Genomic DNA, 19,632 nt, shown 5'->3' with positions numbered 1-19,632 from the left:
TCACATGAAAGCCAACAGTACTGAAGGATAAAAAAAAAGTTTTTCTGTCAGAAACAACACGTCCCTACTGATATATATAAACCACCACTATCACATAAAAAGCTTTGTTCACACATACAGATACCTCATAACAGTGACCGCTGCAAACACACTAAACAACGGCCACCACAGTGGGAGCAAAATCTCATATGCATGTTGATTGCAGCACAAATTGGAGGTAAGCACATGAGATAGAAGCACAGGACAGGCCTTGACTATCATTATTATTAACTCTGTGGGGTCCTCTCACCGCCGGCTCTTGGGACAAAGGAACGACAACACAGTAGTGCAAACAATCACAAGGGCATTTATTGCACCTTTCATAAATCAATGCCTGCTAGCCGAGTTGCTATCCCCAAAACATGCCGATGGGCGCGCGACAAATCTAGAAGTCTGACTCACCGCGACCGGAAGCGAGCGAATATGTTCGCCCCATGCTGGATCCCAACGCCTGGTCGTTCGCGCGTACAGTCACGCGAATCGTGGCACGTTCGAAGGCGGCCACGCGAGGCGGTCTCGCAGAAGCATGGGTCGCCGCGCGCACGCGGGATACGTCCCCGCCGCGCGCCGACCCGCCGGGCAAGAGGGTCGCTGCACGTGCGGCACGACCGTCCCGCTTCCTGTCTCGGACCCAACAGCCTGAGCGCCTTGTCTCCCGACGCCCGAGTAACCCCGCAGCGGCGCGACGCTCGCGCCATCTCTCGCACCGCGCTTGTACCACCCGACCGCCGCGGGCGCCAGGCCACGCGGGGGGCGAAGCCGCCCTGCAGGAGACGAGCCATGCGGGAAAACTAGATCTCAGGGGAGGCGTGAGAGTCACGCATCCCCACATCCCCCCAACCTTAAATCACTACATATTCCGGCGAGACATGTGACACGGTCTAACATCAAACTGTGCTTCGCAAACAAGGTAGAACATTAAACAGTGGTCGCGCCGAAGAAATGTCCGCACGCTGTCCATAACATGCGAGCCGACATTGTCCTTGGGTGCACCGCTGGCGTCCGCCGGTCACAGCGGCAGCTTTGCAGACTCGACGGCACGATGCCAGGCCAGGACTCCGGAGACGACGACGCAGTAGTCGGTACGAACAAGCGTCGCTCGCGCCGCCGCGCCCTGCTGGGAAGAGCCGCCGTAGCTGTCGGTGACCGCCGGCTCTTTTGACCGCCACCGAGGGTTGTGAGCTGGATGCAGGAGGCCGCCGAAGTCGCCGCGCCGAACTGGCCACAGCATCACCATCGCCCGGGGTGGCTCGATCGTAGTCCGGGGCAGCAGCAGACGATGTGCAGGTGACGGCAAACCAGGGGTGACTCCAATCACGCTGCGTAAACTCAACACACTCGGCAAACACTAAAGTAGTGCAAGGGAGAGGAATTATGCATGCGCATCGCCCACGTGGTACGATGTTCAACTCGGCTAGAAAAAGATCGGGCAGCTACTCAGATGCTACGTTCACGTGAACGAAGCTCGCTTTCTTGAGTCGAACGAGTAATTTCAGTTCGTGCGAGGCTAAATAGAATGAGGGAAGCGAATTGCAACACCTCAACGCCACGGTTCACCAGGTTGTGTCCCTCCACGTGCGACAGGCAGCTTCGTAAAGCCTTAGGCCTAAAGCGTCGCTACCCTGACAACAACCGGCATCCAAAAACAACACCCAAAATGGGCGCAAAACAGGCAGCCGCGAGGAGACGTTAGCTCTGTGAGGTGGTCCTACTCCGCTCGGTGCACAAAGCATCCGAGTTGACGGCGCCCACCGTCCCAGACGGTGTCGGAGCGCCCGGTGCCAGGCCGCAATACCAGTCAGCCCGTAGTGGCACCCGTGGCCCGCGGCCACCCGGCTCCCAGAGCCGCGACTTCATCAGAGTCAAAGAGATAGGAGAAGCTATTTACATGAGAAATTCGGATCACCCACGAGGCTTCCGTACTCACTCGCTTCAGGCTTGCCACTGCTCTGCGGGCGCTCAGCCTCGCTCTCCCAGGATGCAGACCACGTGGCTCTCGTACCGACGAATGCCATTAAAAAAAACACTTGCGAAAAGGCTTAGCATGTTGACATGTTCAAACACACTACAGCCACCATCACCTCGCTCAAGAAAGCACGCCGCCGACGCTAGCGATCAAAATTCGCGCTAGGCCTACGCTTCGGTTCAAACAAAGGTCTCGAACGAAGCAGAGCTGTTAAAACTATCGTCCGATGCCCCAAGAGGTCCACGTTGGGCAGCCAGATGTGGGGTCCTCTCACACCCGTACTCTTGGGACAAAGGAACGACAACACAGTAGTGCAAACAATCACAAGGGCATTTATTGCACCTTTCATAAATCAATGCCTGCTAGCCGAGTTGCTATCCACAAAACATGCCGATGGGCGCGCGACAAATCTAGAAGTCTGACTCACCGCGACCGGAAGCGAGCGAATATGTTCGCCCCATGCTGGATCCCAAGGCCTGGTCGTTCGCGTGTATGGTCACGCGAATCGTGGCGCGTTCGAGGGCGGCCACGCGAGGCGGTCTCGCAGAAGCATGGGTCGGCGCGCACGCGCGACACGTCCCCGCCGCGCGCCGACCCGCCGGGCAAGAGGGTCGCTGCACGTGCGGCACGACCGTCCCGCTTCCTGTCTCGGACCCAACAGCCTGAGCGCCTTGTCTCCCGACGCCCGAGTAACCCCGCAGCGGCGCGACGCTCGCGCCATCTCTCGCACCGCGCTTGTACCACCCGACCGCCGCGGGCGCCAGGCCACGCGGGGGGCGAAGCCGCCCTGCAGGAGACGAGCCATGCGGGAAAACTAGATCTCAGGGGAGGCGTGAGAGTCACGCATCCCCACAACTCACATTTTATTAAGAACAGAAAATAATGACAAAAGACCAACCTGCATGTCTAAGCACTCAATCCAAAGCATTTTCCAGCAAATCCATTTCACACTCAAAAAAGGAAGAAGAAGAAGGTACTGATTCACAATTATCCAAGTTTTTCCTGACGTGAAATGCTTTCACGATCTCTCACGCCCTCTGCTTTTACATCTTGTTATCATGCATGCGTGCTCAAATAAAGGTCTACAGTCCTGCCACCTACAATGGGCAGTCAGATGCAAGCAGGACATACCGTTCATGTTGTCATTAAATCGTTGCAGCTGTTCATTTGAACAACACCCTGTCTGCCCAACCTAAACCTTTTCATGAGAAAGGGGTATATGATACACCAACACATGTAATACAAGGGACAAAAAGATTTCTGTACTTTACATCACAATGACCGTTACCCTGTTGTTGGCTATCCTTTCTTTTGATCCCCATGCTGTTTCAGTTTTTCAGTCATCTAAAAACCAACATTGACATCAAAACACCTTGATTTATTTTGGCCCTGAAAAAGTCTTGCATGCATCAAATAGAGCAGTGTTCATGAACAGAACACTCCTTAAACAGTGACGGGTTTTTCAGATTTTGTCCTGTCTTCAACTTCAAAATGCTTGGTCAAGAAGTGCACGTGGTCTTTGTCATTAAGTGCACGGTGCATTGTTGAGAAACTGTGCACTAGGGTAGCTGTGATGCCCAACATGCACGGCATTTTGTATTGTTTAAAAATTATTGCAAAGGGCTTTGATGTGAACATTTTTTCTGTGGATAAAAAAGGTGGAAGTCTGTGTGCAGCGAGTAAAAGAAAGGCTAGCCAAAAACAGGGCAAGGGCCATTGTGGTGTAAAGCACAGAAATACTTTTGTCACCAATGCTACATGTGTTGTGTCTCTATACCCCTTTCTCATGAAAAGGTTAACATTGGGCAGATATGGTGTTGTTGAAATGAATGGCTGTGATGACGTAATAACAACTTGAAAGGTACAGCCTGCTCTCATCTGTCATTCCACTGTAGTGAACAAAACCAGGTGGGATTACAAAAATATTCAAGTAAATAAAAATCCAAGGACACCTAAGTACTTCTTATGAGTTCTGAATGCGAAAGCTTCAATGTCCAATCAAATTTATTTTATTTATTTTATTTTATTTATAGATACTGCGATCTTTTACAAGATCTTAGCAGGGTGGGAACATACAAGTACATTCATAAAAACATACAGTTCAAGCAATCATGCCGACGCTTGAATTCAAAATGGCAAAAGGACAAAATGCATGAAGAAAGGAGCAAATAAAGTATGTGCGGTTGATTCATGAATGCAGGTGCGCCTGAAAATGGGATAAAGAATTTTGTGTAACGACTTTATCAGGAAGTTTATTCTAATCAACTATTGTTCTTGTAAAATAAGAGTATTTGAAGCAGTTGTTGTGCGGTGTTAACGGGGTCACTGCTAGGGAGTGTTTATGACGAGTAGCATAACCAGTTAAAGGTGTTAAGATGTGTGAGGTATCAATATGGTAGTGGCCATTCATTAGTTGAAAAAAGAATTTTAATCGGGAGACACGATTTTGTTCTGTAATCGAAGAGAAGCCACTACGTTTAAGGAGATCTGTTATAGAAGTTCGACCGTAAGAATTGTAGATGAATCGGACAGCTTTCTTTTGAATTCTTTCTAATTTCTCAATATTTGTTTTTGTGTAGGGGTCCCAAATGATTATTGCATATTCTAAAGTAGGACGAACTATTGTATTATATTCCAGGAGGTGGACAGTTGGTGTGGAGAATTTCAGCGACCGTCTGAGGGTGAACAATTTGCGAAGACAATTAGCCATTACAGTGTCAGTATGTTTTGACCAGGAAAGATTGTGGGATATGTGTACACCGAGATACTTCGGAGATATAAGTGTTCTGGGCAAAATAGTGGAAGAGAAGAGGCTTTTTTCTTAGTGTTATTCTCATAAAGACGGTTTTTTCATAGGTAATAGCCGTTTGCCATTGATGGCACCATGCAACTATTTTGCCAAAGTCACTATTTAGCCTGATTTGATCTTGGGGTTAGTCAACTTCATCATATAGTACACAGTCATCCGCGTAAAGTTTAATTTTTACAGATAGATTATTGCCAATGTCATTTATATAAAGCAAGAATAAAAGAGGACCCAGCACTGATCCCTGCGGAATGCCAAAGGCAACAGGTAATGTGTTGGAGGAAGTCTGGTTTATTTTAACGTATTGAAAACGGTTGGTTAGGTACGCCTGTATCCATTTGAATAGCTTATCATTTCTAAGTATAAAACTTAATTTGTGAAGTAATTTGCTGTGGGGTACTTTGTCGAATGCTTTACTGAAATCCATGAATATAGCGTCGGTTTGTTTTCTATTATTTATTGTGTTGGCAAAATCGTGAATTATTTCTGCTGAGTGGTTGTGGAAAAGCCCTGCCGAAATTCATGATGAGCGTTTGTCAATATGCAATGCTCATCAAGGAAACCGATTACATGCTTATAGACTATGTGTTCAAAAATTTTGCATGTTGTTGAAGTCAGGGAAATTGGTCGATAGTTTTTTATGCAATTCTTGTTTCCCGATTTGTGTAAGGGTTTGATTATTGCAGTCTTCCAGTCATCCGGAAGGATGTCATCCTGAAGCGATTTACTAAATAAAATTTCCAAGTATTTCGCACACCACTCGGCATAACGTTTTAAGAAAGTGTTTGGTATGCCATCTGGACCGGAGGAATTTTTTTCATCAATTTTTAACAGTAAGTGACGTATACCATTCTCAGAAATAACAATATCGGGAATGGGAGGCAAATCCATGTAAAAAGAGGGCAGACAACCGTCATCCGTTGTGAATACACTACTGAAATGATTGTTAAAAGCAGAACATACAACCTGCTCATCGTGTACACTCTCACCGTCTATTATAGACATATCGGACAGGGAAGAAGAATGACTCATCGTCCTCCAGAATCTCCCTGGAGACGTTTTCATGAAACGAGGAAGCTGTACATTAAAGTAATTGTTTGTTATTTATGATCATTTGTTTTAATTTATTTGATGCTTCCTCAATGACCCTTTCGGAATTGGAACTAGTTTTCAATTTTGCGGAATTTTTAAGCCATTTAAGCCTGCGTTGCTGGCGCAACGTCTCCCGGGAAATCCAAGGATTCCGACGCGTAGCCTTCCTCGCAATTTTTGGGACAAACTGTTGCATAGAGTTGAATATAATGCCTTTAAATAGAAGCCACAGATCATTCATGCTAGCTGTGTTATTTTTAAAGTTGTCCAGATGAAATGCTAGTGTATCAATTACAGACGCGTCATCTGCATGAGAAAAATTAGGGTAATATTGAATCTTGTCATTTTTACTACGAGGGGCACATTGCAACGACAATACCACTGCTTGATGACCTTAAATGCCGTCTGTGACCATACATGAGACATCATGTTGTATATTTCCACTCACAAAAAATAGATCGAGAACTGAATTTGAATCTTTGTGGGTTCTAGTGAAATCCTTAACTACCTGTAATAAGTCAAAATTAAAAGCAATATCGATCATCTCACTATCAATATTTGTGGTGGAGCGGGACGTGAATGTGCTCCAGTCAACATTTGGCAAGTTAAAATCGCTGGTTAGGATTAGTTTATCTGCTTGTTTTATATGGGTGTACATATATTCTTCTAAGCATTCCAAGTTTGCGACAGGCGAGTTAGGGGGCCTGTATACAGCACCAAGAATGTATTTGACGTTGTTAATACAAAATGTGCAGAAAACACTTTCTACTCCAGAGGTGTCCGGCATTCTTAAGATTTTAAAGGAATGTTTAAAAAGAATAGCTACGCCCCCTCCTCTTCTATCGCGGTCTTTTTGCATTATTCTGTAGTTTATCAGGACAAATTCACTATCACATATATCTTCATTTACCCACGTTTCCGTCAATACGGCAATATCGGGGTCAAGCGAGCAAAGGATGCCTTCAAGCTGTTCTACTTTGTTGACAACGCTGCGGCAGTTAAGGTTTAAGATGGTGAATGGTGATTGGCAAGTGTTAGCGCGTCATTTGCTCCTTCTTTTTAGCTTACAGCGCTTGTCCTTTTCCACATCCCACACAAACATTTCACCATTAATGCTGCATTTATCAAAAACTAGTTTAACTTTGGAGCTCTGATCACGTTCTTCTTTTAAGCTTTGCCATAATTTTTTTCTTATCTCCCGAACTTTCAAAGAAAAGTCCTCTGTTATAGAAAGCGTTGTCCCTTTAAGCTTTTTGCACTCTTTCAGCACTGAACTTTTATCGCGATAGTCCAAGAATCTTAGAATCACGGGGCGTGCTTTTTCCTTTTTCTTTCCTAGCCTGTGACATCTTTCTATATTATCAATAGTAAGTCCAAGCCTTTCCTTGAAAACATCTTTTTTGATCACATTCAAGAGACTATCGTTCGGCTCCCCGTCTTGTTCATTCCACTGTAGTGAACAAAACCAGGTGCGATTACAAAAATATTCAAGTAAATAAAAATCCAAGGACACCTAAGTACTTCTTATGAGTTCTGAATGTGAAAGCTTCAATGTCCAATCAAATGCCACTGAGCGGTCCTCTTTGACTTATGAACTTCTCGTGAGCAACCTAGCACGTTGAGATGCTTGGCCGACACCTCCTAGACAGCACGAGGCTGGTGCACTTCGATCTATGACGTCATGCTACCCTGCCCGACTGCCATAGAATCTAATGGGGACGCTCCCGGGTAAGCTGCGGTGATTTTGACGTCACCACTTTCGGCAGGCCGGGCTTGGCAATGGAAGTTTAGGTCCAAGTAGCATGATGTCATAAAGCAGAGTGCACAGGCCTGCTATCTAGGAGGCGCTGGTTTAGCCCAGCAGGTAAAACACTTGGCTTCCGAGAGTAGGGTCATAGTTTTGAAACTCACTACTGCCACTCACTCCTTTTGAATTTCTTCTGTTTTCTTTTGCATTAAGTTTTTTATAGCAATTACCAAGGCAAAGTTAGAACACAGGCGAGAGCCTGCGCAGACAAGGAGCACGTGGATAACACAGGCTTCCGAGAGTGGGTGTGACGTGGCGTCGCAGTGATGCCTTCTGCCCTCACGCAACATCTGGCGTGCCCAGCAGGTGTTCCCTTTTGCCCGCTCTGCTCCGTGGAGGCGCGCACATGACGTGGCATCGCAGCCAATGAGAATTTAGGTGTCGTTTCGCTGCTCCAGATGACAGACACTGGATTTCTCGCTCAATGGACCATTTTATACTTTTGCATCAATAACAATATGTTGCAAAAGTATCAAACACTTTTAAAAGTGCATGGACATCATCACTTTCAAAAACAGTTGCTGGTTATGAATTCCATTCTTGTATAGCTCTAGGAAAAAACTAATATTTGTAAATACTGTTAGAAGCACACAGTTCTTAGCACACGCAGGATTTCTGTCTGGGAGGGGAATGGGGGAGGTGTGTTACTGCACGAAGTTCTTGGAAGAGTTTCCAGTTGTTATGACGAATGTTCACGTGCAATACACAGTAAAGATAAAGAGACTTTGATTTTGATGATATTGCTACATGCATATTGCGTGTTTCTTTCGGACGATACACGTGGGCCCCCTAAAGAAGAAGACGAACTGCTCCCAAGTCTCAAGCTGTCGGCTGAACTGGTCAGCGCTGCAGTTGTTTTTATAAATATACTTTGTAAATAGTCTTTAGTGTTCAATACATCATTCACGTAACATTTTGGTGAAGGTGTGGGGTACCAAGGGTATCAGGTACCAAAGCCTCAGACCCTGTTTCACATGCATGTACCAGTTGAAGCGATTTGAGATAAGGAAGCTCACAATTTCCAACCTTGCTATCAGTATGCCTGTAACAGTTGCAGATAAAGCTGGCTGCAATTCACTGTACCCATTTTACCTTTACTATAGTGTTCTGTATAGTGTGCATCACACAGGCATAAAGCATACCCTAATCAAAGTAGTGTAAGCTCTAAGCTTCACATGGATGAGGATTCCTGGGAGCTTAGGTGAATGCCCGATAAAGTTTTGAGCGCACTTGAACAAATGTTATTAATGTGTTTGTTCTAACACATATTATTAGTAATTGTTCCTCCTAAGTATATATATGCCAAGATTTAACCACTAACTATAGTAGGGCTAAGTAGTAGGCAAAGTGTAGGACAGTCTGTCAGTTACGTATTCTCATCACTGAGCACTTACGTGAGTGCAGGCTCATTCGTTATTCCCGATTTTTCACACCAACTGACTACAGTCGCTGACCGATAATTCGGACTCTATGGGGAGTGCCAAGATGTCCAAATTATCAGGAGTCCGAAATGCCGGTTTTGCCCCAAAATAAGTGGCTTCATTCCACAAGTGGCCAAAAAAGGTGTGCCATTTTCTCGCATCGTCACTTTCTGAGATACCTCCAATTTCACGTGTTTAGCGAAAGATGCATCAGCGTCTAGGAGCGACGGCATTCTTGGCAGAGGTCCAAGCACACCATCTTTTGCATGGCTAGCACAAGATGCATCGATCGCATCTACAAATTCCAAATTCATCATCATGAATTCGGCATTCTTTAGTGCAAGGACCAGGTACGGCCAAAGAGCAGCAGGTCAGTGTTAATAAGTTGGCAATGAAATACATGATGTAGATGTGATATGGTGGTAAATGGCCTAAAAAAAATGTCGCAGTAAGTGCATAAAATGTATATGTAATAAAATTCTGGCAATGACTAATGAGGCGTACTAGGAACATGAGAGATAAATGGAGAAAGGATTATATTATATACTAAAATGTGTCCATTATAAAAGTTTCCAAGAAGCACTACTGCGTACATGTAATAAAATTATGGCAATGACTAATGAGGTGTACTAGGATCATGAGAGATACATGGTGAAAAGACGATATTATATATTAAAATGTGTCGGTGACAAAGTTTGCAAGAAGCACTAGTGCCTTAACAGAGTCCTTGAACGCAAGGGTCTGGAGGCACATGCTATACAGAATGATGCTATAACAGCAGCACCCTATGGTGAGAGGATATGCTATGAATTTCTTGCAAGACATCACTTAACGAACCTAAAACTGCTTTGGTGTCAAAAAATGGTTCTGCAATAAGAAACTGTATGGAGAGACATATGCTCCCAGTATGCTATGCTAAAGGAAAGTGTTTCCTTCTCTCAGCTTCTGCTGCTTTTTGACACTCCAGCAGAACATGAAGGACGGTCAGCATCTCACCACAATGACCATAGACTGGGAATTCAACCCCAGTCAGAAAGTAATTATGTGTGCTATATGTGTGCCCTAGGCAAAGTGCCAAGTATGCTATCCTATCACAGTGCGGAAAAGCTGCCGGCCATTGATGCATCTGGTGCTAGTCATGCGAAATATTGTGAAATGAAAGTATCTTTCAAAAGTGATCATCCAAGAATATGGCCAAAGTTTGTCAATGTGTGTTCGTGCATGCACATATACTTGCCCCTGGCCTAGACATTCTGTGGCCGCGATTTTCTAGCAATACCTTTTATGCAGTTCCTTTTCATGCTTTTCCTGCTTCATAAGTGGTCAGAGCAATGCTCAACACGCATTATTAACGGGACCAGCTGATTATGAACAGTGGATAAGAGCAGCACAGATTCGAGTGGAAAGCATTGCTACAAAATCTTGGCATGTGTCTCGACCGTTGTCATGGGGTCACTGCAGATAAATGAAAGTAACATCCCCCCCCCCCCCCCAATGCATGCATGCACCAAATTCTCATCGGTGACTACTAGATGGACTAGGCTTCGCTAATTTCGGTTTTGTGGAGCACCAGCGACATGGCTGACGACCATGCCGGCGACATCTCAAAATGAAAATACCGTAATCCCTCGTTGTAACGAAGTCAGCGGGACGGCAAAAAAATTCATTATAAGTGGTAATTTGATATAAGCGACTACTCGAAAAAAGCTAAAGCAGTCGAGCTTTAATTGTGCCACAACTGCGACGAAGTCAAAATACAATGTATTCAGTAAAGCAAAACCTTATTCAGGTGCAAAAAAGGCAGTGAGCTTTGGCTGTTTCAAGTTCTTACTGGGTGCGAGCAACCCCTGCTGTAATTTGACCAAGCATAGCATGACGCCATGGTCGCCGCCCATGCATTCAACCTTATTTTGCAGCAGGCGCAGGTACTCCCGCGTCTGCACCATAGTTGGCACTTCACATGGCTAATCATCTGCTGGCTCTTCATCCTCATCAGGGCCACCAAGTGTCAATTAGTGTCTCCGCATCCGTCGCTGGGGCGACCATGGGAGCCGCAGCATCAGCCAATGTGAATGTCTCGAAGTCACCTTCTACCTCTTGGTCAGCAATTTTATGAACAGCCTCATACAGATCGCTGCAAGTCTGGTCATCGTCAGGCTGGTCATCGTCGGGGTCGCTGACAACGGCGTGGGAAAATCCAGCGTGCGCAAAGCAGTTGGCGACCTTTGAAGGTGCGAGTTTTTTCCATGAAAAGTTCAGTAAATGGATCGCACCAAGCAAATCAATGTTGTACCTCTTACTGGCATCATATGCTGCGAGCATGCGCTGCAAAAGAGCCTTGTGGTACAGCTTCCGGATGGTCTCAATGATGCCCCAATCCATCGGTTGCAGTACCGTGGTTCTGTTTGCAGGCAAAAATTCCACAGCGATCGCCTTGAGGTTGTTGATTTTCCTGTGGCTCCGACAATTGTCAAATATGAAAAGCATTTGCTGATTGTTTGCGTCGAACCGTCTATCCAGAATGCGCACATAGTCTTAAAAAATGGCAGCAGTCATCCATGCCCTCTTGTTACTTCTTTAGATGCATTCCTTGGGAATAGTTGCATTTCAGAAGCACTGTGGCTTCTCTGCTTTCCCCAGTATCAACAAAGGAAGGTTGTCCTCACCTGTTGCATTGGCACCAAACAGCACCATGACACGCTCCTTGCTCTGTTTTCCTCCAGATGAGGATCCGCCAGCGATAGTGAACGTGCGATTCAGTAGCATCTTGTAAAGAAATGCAGCCTCATCTAGGTTGTAGATGTCTTTGTCTTCATATTTTTCAAGTAGAGCTTGGAGCCAAAGTTCGAGCCATACATCTGTGCCATGGTTCACGACTGCGCTTTCGCCAACAATCAACTTCAAGGTCACATCGTGTCGTTTCTTGAACCGCTCAAGCCAGCTATTGCAGCACTTGAAATCTTTATGGCCCATTCGGAGAGCAAGAGCTTCGGCTTTTGCAGTAAGTGCAGGTCCATGTACGGGGAGAGTTGCACTCCTAACATTCTTCAGTCACTGTAGAAGTGCACCTTCCACTTCGGGGTGTTTCGAGTAACGATTCCTCTTTCTCCTTGCCGAGAAGCTCTTTTCAAAGCCATCCAGCACAGCTTCCTTGTTTTTCAATACAGTTGGTAAAGTAGACGGCAGTATGCCAAATTCCTTCGCGATGTCAGTTTCCGCCAGCCGTATTTTTCCACTTTTTCTATCAGCAGAACTTTCTGCTCCAAGTCGGACACTTTCGCCCGGAAGCTGATAGAGCCATTTATCACTGTAGACCACAAAAGCACATGCGAGGCATGCCTAACGAAGCACTTCGAATAACACTCAATCACATGGCCTGCAGCACGGATACAAACGGATGTGCCGTCGGTGCCAAAGTGACTGAACGTGGTGGGCGACGCAGAAGGCAGAAGCTTATAAATGTCATCAGGGCATCTTGCTTTCTTCGTCAGTGTGCGCTGGTGATGGTGACGGTTGCAATGGCGGGCTTGGGATCAGCTTCACGTGTAGTGGAAAAAAGGTGATCGGAGTTGTGGAGACCAAGAAGCAGGAACCGTGGAAGGTCACCGCTGCTGGAAGATTGTGCTCGGGAGGGCAGCTTTGGAGGAGCAGCGACGTTGAAACTGGCAGCAAGGAGGTGAGGAGTTTACATGAAGGCGAGTGAGAGGAGTGACTGGCGTCCAAACGGCTTGCAGACTGGAGAGTGAATGAGTAGGGGAATGCAGTGGCCGCTTTTATAGGGTGGGTGTGAAAGTCACGGAAGACTACGAGAGTATCACGCTGGAAAGCACCGCAAATGCCGTGGTTCGAGTCTGAGGTTGTGTTTGTTGTGTTCAAAAAACGATTAGCCGCTCATAGTGGGTACACAGCGCGATCGTGAAAACTGAATGGTTTTGCACTAGGGGCTTTGCATGATCACTGGGCAATTTTTTCCCGAAGTATGCAGCCGTGAAGTTTGCAAAACGAGAGTTTTTCAGCGCACCATTGTAGATGACACTGTGCTAATTCTACAGTTCGAGTGTCAGTGTTCACGCACCGTCGCGTCTGCACCATTGACAAATGTCTAGGAACAAAATTCAATGACCCTACCACACATTTAGACTGTTTGTCTAAAGTCGATGGTGCGAATTGAGCATGATCGGTTCGAGAAAATTGCCGGGGAAACACCAGCTTGCGTCGAACCACCATGTTGACAGCCCGACTCACCACTGGCGGCGCTAGGATTTTTCATGTTTTCGACAAGTTATCGGTCGATTTTCACCATCCAAAGTGCAACGAAGCTAGGGGCAGAGTTTTATTGTGATGCAGGGCGATTATGGCGAGTGGCAAACAAGTTTCTAGGCCACCCCAAAGTCGTGTTCCTGATTTGTTAACATAGCTCCTTGCGTCGAACATGGCCCTTATAACCGGAGGGACACTTCTTTTGTTCTTTTCAGCACATTTCAGCACCAGAGGTACTCTTTAGAGCGGTAAAACTTGCTCATCGAGCGAACCCCATGGAATGCTACAGCACAAGCCTGCCCGTGGTTTTTTGGCCACTTTTCAGCATCTAAGAGACCACGGTTTTCTGGCATCGCAAAGCGTCAGGAAAACTTTATTTTCACGTGGATTATATCACGGGGGACATCAGCAATGCGAGTGCGACTGAGATTAATGGTTCGGGTGCACTGCACCATAGAATTTGACAGCTTCCGTTCACTCCGCAGTAAACAGCTGGGAGCACTCAGCATTCGCGTGTACCCGTTACTAGGCGGTCATCAGTCGTGGGTTTGGTACTTTTGTGGCCTGTTCTGTGCCTGCATGAGACTAATTCATCAGTGGCATTAATTTGACACTGGAAGTGCAAAAAAGTCTTCGCTCGCCCCTTCGCTCGCCCCTTCACTCTAAGCGGGTCAAGCTCTTCGTGCGCTTCGAGTAATGTGGCTTAAAATGCATGCGTTTGAGTTGGGACCAGAAGAAATTTCAAATAAAGTGATATTTTGAGTAAAGCAATTTTGTTATAACGAGGGATTACTGTATCACTATTTTGCTTCACTCGGTGGCCATACTAGCACATGGTTGCACAGTCTGAGTTTGAATTATCGCATGACGCACTGTGAGATATCCACGCAGTGAGTAAAACTGCATGGACACCTGACTGTGGGTGAAACTGTGTGGAATTGCATGTTTTACTTATGTAGCGGGCAAGAACTGCATGGATAAAACCTATTGGTCCTGTGCACTTCTATCTTATGTGCTTATTTCCAGTTTGTACTACAGCAGAATTAATGTCAGCCGAATTGTCCAACAGTCCCCACTGCTACAATCTTACATGCAAATTAAACTGCCTGTTTTAAACATATCCAAATGCATTGTAATCTCGGTATTCTTGCCCTGATTTGCATCATATACGTTACCTTAAACCCCTTTATTTTTTTCTCTTGCTATCTGCTCATTCAATATTTCTTTATGCTATAGATCAGGGCATATCATAACAATATGCTGCAAGTGGTGTCATCTGATGAAAGCACTACAAAGCAATAAGTTCTGTGTTTCCAGATCACTTAATGTGAAACTGATTCCAGCAGTCACAACGATCATGTTCAATAAAAATCCATCTGGAAACCAACCGATCTTACGGTATGCTAATTTAAATAATGCGAGACAGGTAGCGCAGCACAATTGCAAACACATAACAGAAATGGGGTATGTTACAGTCATAAGAGAATCTGGTATTCCTTCGCTGTAGCACAAGCACTGCTTGAAAGAAACACTACACATTCACACACTTTAAATGAGCACAGCACAAAAAGAAAACGAGCTGGCAAACTCAGAAAAGTTAACTAAGGACAGATTATGAATTTGTTGAGGTGTTCTTTGACAGAAATAGTGCAAAGTGTATCTAAAATGTCTCCACTGAAAAATAATTAGCTTAAACATCAGAAGCCTACCGAGAATGCGCTGAGGATCAAAAAACAATGCTCGTTCAAAGCCCATTCTTTCACCAAGCACAGCACCCTGCTGTTCCTGAAGTGGCAGCAATGGTGAACAACGAAGGCGCCGTCCTGTTCGAAATTCAGCCTGCAAAGCATTCCAAAGTCCATAATTCGGGTGCAAGAAAATGATATGTAATGAAACAGCTTGAACAATGTCAAAAAACAGTTCCCCATGTCAAACATCAGTCTCAATAAATATAGAAAAAGTTGTCATCACCACCGTTATCACCATCAGCCTATTTATGTCCACTACATGGCAAAGACCTCTCCCTGTGATCACCAGTTACCCTTGTCTTTATTATAAAATGGTCAGTGGCAAGTTGGTATGATGTCACAGTGAAAACTGCAGAACCAGAGACAAGACACAGGAAGAATGACACACGGACTGTCCTTGTCTGTGTATCCTTCCTGTGTCTTATCTCTCATTGTGAAGTTTGCTATCACAAAGTTTGAATGTGTAAATGAAGGGAACTTTACTTACAAGCACAATGTAAAAATGTTCCACAAAAGAAAAGCACTTGGATGAAGAAATGATACACCTGTCGCTGCCTGACTAAGCACCCTAGTTTCGCTGAGATCCTGCAATTAGTGATTGTCAAATTCCAAATAGAGAAACAAAAACAAAAAACTCATGCTTTATTTTACAGCCCTTTTTCAAGCCAGCCCAATAGATAAGCACAGTGCTTTGTTGAAAAATACTTTTGGTTAATACTGCTTCCACCGTGCCATTACCGTACCAACTCGCCCAACTTTCTATCCTTTTGCTTCCACCATAGGGTATTTCTTTTTTTAAGGGGTGGTTACTGCCTGAAACATGGCATGGCAAGGTCAAATTTAACTAGGTTTTGTGGAAACAGCAAGCACACTGGAAGAACAAATGGAAAAGTCATACAGCGCTTATGTAGCTGGAACATTTGGCAGCAGACACACCACAAAGTAGCACAATGATACAACTCTAGCACTGCAACAGATTTCCAAAAGTACAATAGTTTTACATCCAATTAACTTTATAACAATACAAGATACTTTACGTAGGGTGACCGAAAAGTTCTCAGCCTATCAATGAAATGTAGTCAAGAGCTCAATTGTTTCTGGCTATTTTTAAACAATAGTTCCTTTTCAATGCCACACACATTTTTTTCCCCGGTGCTTCGGGCCCATTATTCCTTTCTTGTAGAATGCTTCATCCTGCACGTCAAAAAAGTCCTCCACCGAAGTCATGACTTCATCTTCTGATGGAAAGTGGGTTCCAACTAAGTGTTTCCTGAGCTTAGGGAGAAGATGAAAGTCTGAGGGAGCCAAATCTGGCAAATGGGGAGGGCGTGGAAGCAGTTTGAAGCCATAGGACTGAATGGCAGACATTGCAATGATGGACTTTTGTGCTGGTGCACTGTCCTGGTGGAAAAGCACATGCTTAATTCTTCAAAATTCCAAGTCGTTTCACCTTGATGGCCTCCTGCAAACACTTCAGTTTTGCAGCACAACATGCTCTGTTCACTGGTTCATGCTTTTTGAGGTACTCAGTCAGGATGACACCCCTCACATCCAAACCTGAATTTATTGGGGGTGAGGAAGGAGGGGCGTTTCCACTTTTTGATTGCACCTTGGACTCTGGCTGAAAGTAGTGTAGGCCGAGAAGTTTTCAGTCACCCCTTGTGTTTCAGTTTCCCCCTTTTGTTAAAGAACAGAACAAGTAGCATTTATTTTAGCTCTTTTAGTCAATTTCTGCTATAAATGTCCACAACAAAGTAAAAGCCGATGCAGCAGTCCCTCCTGGTGAAAGGCGTTTGCATGTTACATGGGACTGACTTGAATTTTTGCAGGTGATGGAGGAAGAGTGTTTCCACATTTTTTATTGCACTTTGGACTCTGGCTGATAGTCGTGTACCCATGCTTCGTCCATGGTCACAAAACATTTGACAAAAGTCACAGGATCTGCCTCAATGAGGGTCAACTTTTCAGTAGAGATGACGTGTCTCAGGCATTTGTTTTCAGCAGTCAGGATTTTCAGGAGCCACTAACTTGACACATTGTGCATGTACAGTAGAACTATAAGGACATGTCTAACTCATTCCTGGGGCATCCCCACTTTCTCTGCAATAAAACATTCTGTCAGGTGCCTGTCTACCATTACGATAAACCGGATTGCTGCACCGTTTTCTTCTGTAGTGGCCATTGCTGGCCTTCCACTGCAAGAGGAATCTTGGATAGAGGGGGTTCCCCTCTTGAACTCAGCCGCCCACTTTTCACAGTGGAATAGGATAGGGAATCCTCCCCTAATGTTTCCATCATGTCCTTGTGAATATCACTGCCACTAGTGCCCTTCTTCAGCAGTTATTGAATAACTCCATGTTTGCTCATTTTATCCACTTTTCAGACAATGTTCACCTCCTCCATTTCAGTCTTTAATATCTGACACAAAGAATCAGCTATTTGCAAGGAATTTGATACGAGGCCTGGCAAGGACATATACAATGAGTTGCATTACTAACATTTGGCTAAGACAAATGCATTGTGGTTAGGCAAGGAAGTTTTCAGTCATCCTTTGTATTTCAGTTTTCCCCTTGTGTTAAAGAAAAGAAGAAATAACACCTATTTTAGCTCTTTCAGTCACTTCCTACAATGAACTTTTGCAACAAAGCATATGCCAGTGCAGCAGTCCCTCCTGGTGAAAGGTGTTGGCAAGTTACCTGAAGTGGGTGAGGAACCAGGTATGTTCTTCCAACTGCCTCTGTGACACGCTCACGTAAAAACTTCACATTGTTGTGCAGGTCCAGGAAGCGACGACAGTCGCAAGGCAATAGGTATGCCCGAGGCGCGCCATCACACAGCCAAAGGGCTAATGCTCGGCCAATGCCACCAGCCATCTGTGTCTGTGCACCATTAGTGCCAACAGCCAGAAAGAGGCGTTCCACCTGTGTGCACAAGAAATACAGGTGACACTGTTCTCAGTGATGTGCTAGTTATCTCGAATAAATTAAGCTTCATTTACAGGAGAACAGCATAGAAATATGATGAAAACAAAGTGAGGGATGAAGAAGACACGCTTTGTCTTCATGCCTTACTTTCTCTACGTCATATTCCTATGCTGTTTCTAAGCAATGAACAACCAACAAGTCAAACTAGAAACGCTGCTGAAATTAAGCTTTACACAGATACACAGAATACGATATCCTTGACACCTTTCCTTTTTGCATTAAATTAATGTCCAAGCTCTCTAAACCCTAGAAAAAATAGTGGCACGTGCCAGAGTGCTCTCTATAATTTACTATACAAATTGTTTCTAAGAACCAGTTTCATTTTTAGTACTCAGGAGGTAGATGTGCAATGACGTCAAGATACACTGGCTCACCCAGTTCCTGCGACCGCTGCGGTTGCCACCAATGCAAACGCAGTTAAAATAAACGTATAGTGGCCTTGCTTATTCTTTTATGAACAGCATCATCATACCTAGCCTTACTGCCACACGATGTCAGCAAATTTCACTCTGTGTCACGATGTCACAATAGCCGACGATGCCAGGTCCTGCTTAAATGCCGGACCTGACATGGCCCAGTGGCTTAGTGCGTAGGACGCCCAGCTCGGCTGTGGGAGGTGCACGGTACAATCACCACCACCGAACATCCAGCAGCTTATAAGATGGGTACAAGCAACCCCCTGGCCAAGGTGTCCTGCTCTCCAGGGGTGCATTGCCCATACAGACTACTATGCTTTCTGTGCAAGAACCAAGATAAACAAAACACCAAACAACTTCAAAAAAGGAGACTGGTGGCCCCATGCCGCCAACTCCCCAAAGTGGGTGTCCTTCCAAGTGTCTGGAACTCCCGTAGTTGCCAAGCACCAGGCCGGAAGCATGCTTGTACCTATTTTACCAGTAAGTACCTGGAGGCAGCACTCGCCTGTTTCCAAAGCAGCAGCAGATGTTCAACTGTTTCATCAAAGCTGTGGTGGGGACAAGGGGCACCCGAAAACCCCCACAAATCTCTATAGGACCCCCTTTCGAGATTAGAACCCATATAAACAACAGAGCACCAGGTCGGGTACACCTCTACCGATTACAAAAAAACGGTGGGTTTTCAGCAGCACCAGGATTCCCAGTGCTTCCCACATGCAAGGCAGACATTCTACTATTTCACCACTGCTGCAGTTTATGACTCGCCAATCTTGACCTACTTCTCCTGGAAGAGATAAAGTGAAACCACCTAAGAACCTTTACAGAATGCAGCCTGGAACTGAAGGAGCATTTGAAAGCTGAATATTATAATTAGAAGTACAAATTGTTGGGCGTGTTGGTAATCCATCCTTAAGGGGGAATGGTGTGAATGAACAGGGATGAGATAGGAAACACAGATGAGTGCAGACTAGCAATAATGGTTTATTTTGAAAAACACACAAAATATATGCTCTGGCTTAAACACGCATAGCAGCTTAAAGACTAGAGGTTAAATAATCAATTTCTAGTTCGCGCAGACTCACTGATGGCCTCG

At 45.2% G+C, this 19,632-nt stretch overlaps 1 protein-coding gene across 1 annotated transcript in view; it reads right to left on the bottom strand.

Annotated features, from left to right (window-relative positions):
* The window catches only part of LOC142590179 (pyruvate dehydrogenase phosphatase regulatory subunit, mitochondrial-like), a 96,813-nt gene that overhangs the window by 19,905 nt on the left and 57,276 nt on the right, over positions 1-19,632 (bottom strand). Inside the window, exons 11-12 of the mRNA XM_075702078.1 lie at positions 17,836-18,060; positions 15,101-15,230 (exon numbers count right to left, since the gene is read on the bottom strand). Coding sequence (XP_075558193.1) covers positions 15,101-15,230; positions 17,836-18,060 — 355 coding nt within the window. The remainder of the gene's footprint in view (positions 1-15,100; positions 15,231-17,835; positions 18,061-19,632) is intronic.

This window comes from Dermacentor variabilis, chromosome 1, assembly GCF_050947875.1.
Source record: "Dermacentor variabilis isolate Ectoservices chromosome 1, ASM5094787v1, whole genome shotgun sequence".
In the NCBI taxonomy this organism is placed as follows: Eukaryota; Metazoa; Arthropoda; class Arachnida; order Ixodida; family Ixodidae; genus Dermacentor; species Dermacentor variabilis.
This window is presented reverse-complemented; position numbering and strand designations above follow the sequence as displayed.